Consider the following 4,978-nt stretch of genomic DNA (forward strand, 5'->3'; position numbering starts at 1 on the left):
TATGCATGCTTTATTTATCTTATATGTCATTTTAATTATTTTGTTTTAATAGTGTGAAATTTATATGTTTAATAATATTTATGTATTAGAAATCATATCAGATGTCTAATTCATTTTATCAATCAAATACGTACAATCATTTATCTATTCTAACTATCTCAACCTTTTTTCTTTGTTTTTCTTTCGCGTGCATGCCTGTGTTCTCTATTTACCATATATTTATTTCTTTTTAATTCCCTTTAAAATATAACACAGATTACAAAAGTTATAAAAAGTTTATTTTCTTCAAGAAAAAATACTTTAATTAGATATGAAGCATTAAATTTATTTATTCATTTAATCTCAATGGTAGATTTTGCAACTTTATAAATATCATACTAAGCTATTTTTTTTTGTAATGAAGATCTAAATAAGGCGAAATAAATGAAAATTTAAAAGAAAATATTGTGACGTGAGAGGGTTGGCTAGAAAAACATTTTAAGAACGCAAAAACACAATGAAAGTTTTAAAACACAACCAACATTCAATCGATAACAAATGAATTAATTGTTATGAGACCATTAGCATTTACAAGAGAGACGAATTTAGAAATTAGAGTTACGGTAAACTTGAAAAAAAAAAATTGAATGAACATAAAAATAAAAAAAAATTTAATAATAATATGTAAATGAAAAGAATCGAATAGAAAATGATTTTAAAAAATTGTTGAACTAACGAGTAGTCACTAAACATATAATATAACTATTATTATTTTTAAATGATTATGATAGGTAAATCAACAAATTCTCGTTGCAAAACTGAAGCGCCACTTTTCAATTGGATTCTCTACCAACGATAAATCGTTGTTCGGTCAAACAAAAAAAAACAGACATAAATTCATTTGTCAAAATATAGGAAGAATTGCTACATATGTAATTGAAAATCTTGAAAAGAAAAAGTTGCTTAGACATAAATGTAACTGGACTATTATTCCCAATGAAAGGTTACATGCATGAAATATTTATTAGCTTTACAAAAAATATAATATATATTTTTAAGAAGACAATAGATTTGAATGTAATATATGTTTATTTAAAGATGGTCTTTTATTAAATATAAAGCCAAAACACACTGTTTGTACTTGAATTTCTAGAACCACTCTTCCATAATTCTCATACAATGAACAACACAAACAATTCAAAACAAGTTCAATTTTCTTTTTAAAGAAATCTGAATCTCAAAACCCAACTTAATTTCAACTCCTTACACAGCAAACCAGTGCACCCTTTTGCACAATAAAATGAGAAAAAAGGACTATCCAACAACAGGCTGCTGCCTCATTTGGCCTTGGTGCTTCTTTGACATCTATCAAATATTGGGTTATCGACAAGTTCTCTAGCAGAGGGTCTCCGAATCGGATCAGGGTCCATCATGGCCTGATATAAGTTAACAAGTTATCAACAATCAATTTAAACAAATTTACACATTGTTTTAATCCAATTTAGAGGAAATAGTAAAAAATATATTATACCTTAAGCAAACTTTGGAAGTGCACTGTGTGTCCAGGGAGCAAAGGCAGCTTTCCTTGTCTAAGATTTAGAAGAAGAGGTCCTGATTTAGGCAAAGTTGCTCCTCTAATAAGCTCAAAGATTGTGATTCCCAACGAAAATATATCAACCTTTTCGAGGTGATCATAGTTATCATTAAGTATTTCCAGAGGCATATAGTGTGCATCACCCTCCTCAATTGGAAGACTCTTGTCAAGGAGAGTCGTACACCCGAAATCACCAAGCTTATAAATTCCATTCTTTTTGTAAATATTCTCGGGCTTTAAATCCAAGTGAGCTATCCCTCTCTCGTGGATAAATACCAATGCCTTGGCTATCTGAGGATTATTAAGATTCTATACTGTTACTAAACTATAAACAACAATACATTTACTTTCAATTTGGCAAAAAATGCAACCTGATGCATAACATCTAGGACTTGTCCCTCTGTGCACAGCTTTGGAGGCTTGGAAATGGATAGACTGTGATCACACAGTTCCATCTGAATAAATAGTTGCTCGTTTTCAAACCATGATGAGTAATAGCCGACTAAGTTTTCATGAAATCCTGTAATGATCAAAAGAAGAATTAAAATCTAGATTTGGAGCTTGTTTGATGCAAGATTAGGTTAATTGACTAAAATATCCTTTGTATTTAGTATTTTAGTTGATGATTTGAAATTTTTATTCATGATGGAATAAGTGGTTATATGGATTAAAACCCTTCATTGAGTCTTATAAGAATATCATCTGAACATTCACTAACCTAAAGCTGCCAAAGCTTGAACCTCCATTAAAGCTTTTCTTCTGCAGAAATCAATTTATTAACAAAAGGAATGCATGTAGAAGGAAGCAAATAAGTAGTAGAGCATCTAGGAAGCCAGAAAATGAACCTTTCTGTATCATTATGCAATACTTTGGTGCTTTTTTTCACAGCATACATGGACCCATCAATTCTGTTCAAGACTTTAAAAACATGACTGAAGTTGCCATTACCAATTTCCTACAAAGAAACAGACCAATCTAAACATAAATAATCTAACAAACTCCTGTTATTCAAAGGCATAAATACCTCTATCTCATGAAAATCTGATCGGTATCTTGATTGGCCATCTCCACCGGTGAGTGATGGGAAAAAACCTGCACAATTTTCCATTTAAACAACAACAACAACAGCAACAGCAACAAAAGATTTCACTAACTACAAATTTTGTATCTAAGGACGTTTAACTTGTACCTGCACACTTGGATCTTTGGTTAGAAAATGGATCCATACCAGATCCAGATGTGTCCTTCAAATAAGGATTGCTTATGCAAGGAGGAGGCATAACACGACATCTTAAAGCTACAGCAGATTGTGAAACATAACTGTGTTTCCCTTGAACTTCTGTTGTGACAACTTTTTCCAGCTTTTCTTCATTTTGTTCTAACAAGTCCAAATCTTGTTCATGTTCAGACAAATGGGATCCAAATGCCAATATGTTTTCTGGAAGTACAACAAAACAGTTCATCATTGAAGTAATTAGGGTTTCAGATCACAATAAAATGAACTAGCCTTACCTGGTCTATGTAATAATTTGCTTTTAGGAACTTTTATCTTGTCAGGAGACTTGGGAGAAGGGATGTTTTCCTGAAAATCAATACCCAGATTCAATATTTCCAAACAATTACTACTAGTACTATAAATTTAGCAAAAGAACTCACCTTGTTCTCCAATTTATTCGATATGTATTGGCTATCTGGAGTGATATAATCAGGAGTGCTGGAATCAGAAAAACATCAAATAAAAACATAAATATTAGCAAAGTAAGACAAAACCCTAAATTATGTAAATTGAAATGATTCGAAATCAGTATCGAGAATATGGAGATTACCAGAATAAATCTTGACTTAGAATAAAGTTCTTGTCATCTGCATTGACATCTAGAGATGGTGGTGGTTTTGATTCCGGATTTTGCGATTCGGAATCGAGAAGGTTCTGGAATCGGGAAGAGTTGGATAAAGAGCTTTTTTTGTGAGGAACCTTGAAACATACTTGACCTAGCTGAACTGTTAAGCGATTCGGTGCTGGACCTTTCAGTCTCATCGTTCTTCTTGGAGTTTTCATCTTAATCTGTCAACAGATCCGCAGCCTTCTATCTTCTTCTTCTTCCTTTGAATGCCTATCAGGTGATCGTTATTTACAGATGATTGAAATGAAGGAGGGAGATTTCAAAACGTTCGAATTTGATTGAGTTTAAAATGTGTCCGATAACACTAGGTTTTTTTTACAAATAAATAATTGGATTATTTAGAGGCTTTCATTTTCATTAAATTAATTAACTTCTAACTTTGAATGAATTGTAATTTAATGTTGTTAGAAATATAAGTTTGTAGATATTTGTTACTTTTTTTCCATTTTTTTAAATTAATTTGGAGTGATAATTATAATTATTTTTTAATTTAGCAATTTTGATGTATTTATATTTTAAATTTAGTATTTTATTTAAGATATAATTCGAAATTTAATGATTTAAAAATATATAATTTGGAAAAATATTTGGAAAAAAAAAAAAGAATTGTTATTTTTTTTTTATAGAAATATGATAAATTAATTGAAAAATAAAAATGTTTTAAATGACAAGTCATATTTAGTATGTGTTTTTTACTAAAAATGAGAATGAAAATAAATAATTTTAAAGTTATGATAATTGAACTCTCCCACGATTCAAAATTCTAAAATAATGCAACCATTTAAATAAAATGAGTGAAAATTAATTTATTCATTATTTTATTAAATGATTAGTTATACAATAATAGTAATAATCTTTTAATTAATAATTGACTACTTAATATTTTAAAATATTATGTCACTTGAAATTTAGCTTAATATTTTTTTAGCAACCATTTTTTTCATTTCAACTCAAATAAGACAATTTAGCACATTTTTAGTTAGTCCACAAATTACAAATATTTTAATTAATAAAATTGATATAGCAATTCACAAATAAAGAAAATATACAAATTAGAGTTTGTTTGATATTTTGAGGTTATTTGAATTCGACAATCATCTGTCCACTAATTGTTAGAATATACGATAATATATAAGGTAAGATATTATCACAATAATATAAATTGTGATAATATCATTAGTATATTATATTATATCAATATTGAATGGTATATTATGAATTACATAAGTTATGTCAATTATATAGACATTATATTGAGCTTATAAGGAAACTAATAATATAATATAATATTGATATAATATAATATACTAATGATATTATCACAATTTATAATATTGTGATAATATCTTACATTATATATTATCGTAGAATGAGTTTTACAGGTGTTGTTTCACTCCAACATTCTATTCCCATGAGATTCTACATACCTTTTTCACTGGTTTTCTTTAATGCAACACACTGTCATCCCGTCGTTAGATGGATTTCGAGACTCGCGAATAAC

At 28.9% G+C, this 4,978-nt stretch overlaps 1 protein-coding gene across 1 annotated transcript; it reads right to left on the bottom strand.

The window, feature by feature from the left end:
- Window positions 1–1,127: 1,127 nt before the first annotated feature.
- Window positions 1,128–3,716, bottom strand: LOC124916093 (wee1-like protein kinase). The gene is made up of 10 exons (XM_047456830.1): window positions 3,400–3,716; window positions 3,230–3,287; window positions 3,086–3,155; window positions 2,763–3,011; window positions 2,598–2,665; window positions 2,419–2,528; window positions 2,292–2,332; window positions 1,945–2,093; window positions 1,511–1,864; window positions 1,128–1,415 (listed from the first exon to the last, which is right to left on the bottom strand). Exons 1-10 carry the CDS (start codon window positions 3,630–3,632, stop codon window positions 1,317–1,319), a joined length of 1,431 nt encoding a protein of 476 aa, XP_047312786.1. The 5' UTR covers window positions 3,633–3,716; the 3' UTR covers window positions 1,128–1,316.
- Between the last annotated feature and the right edge of the window lie 1,262 nt (window positions 3,717–4,978).

Source organism: Impatiens glandulifera, chromosome 1 (genome assembly GCF_907164915.1).
Source record: "Impatiens glandulifera chromosome 1, dImpGla2.1, whole genome shotgun sequence".
NCBI lineage: Eukaryota > Viridiplantae > Streptophyta > Magnoliopsida > Ericales > Balsaminaceae > Impatiens > Impatiens glandulifera.

Excerpts from the sequence above, each read along its gene's own strand:
- LOC124916093 (XM_047456830.1), bottom strand. The coding sequence starts at position 3,632 with ATGAAAACTCCAAGAAGAACGATGAGACTGAAAGGTCCAGCACCGAAT. Across the intron at positions 2,529-2,597 it reads CAGATTTTCATGAGATAGAG|GAAATTGGTAATGGCAACTT; the intron begins GTATTTATGCCT and ends GTTTCTTTGTAG. Across the intron at positions 1,416-1,510 it reads ACTTCCAAAGTTTGCTTAAG|GCCATGATGGACCCTGATCC; the intron begins GTATAATATATT and ends AACTTATATCAG.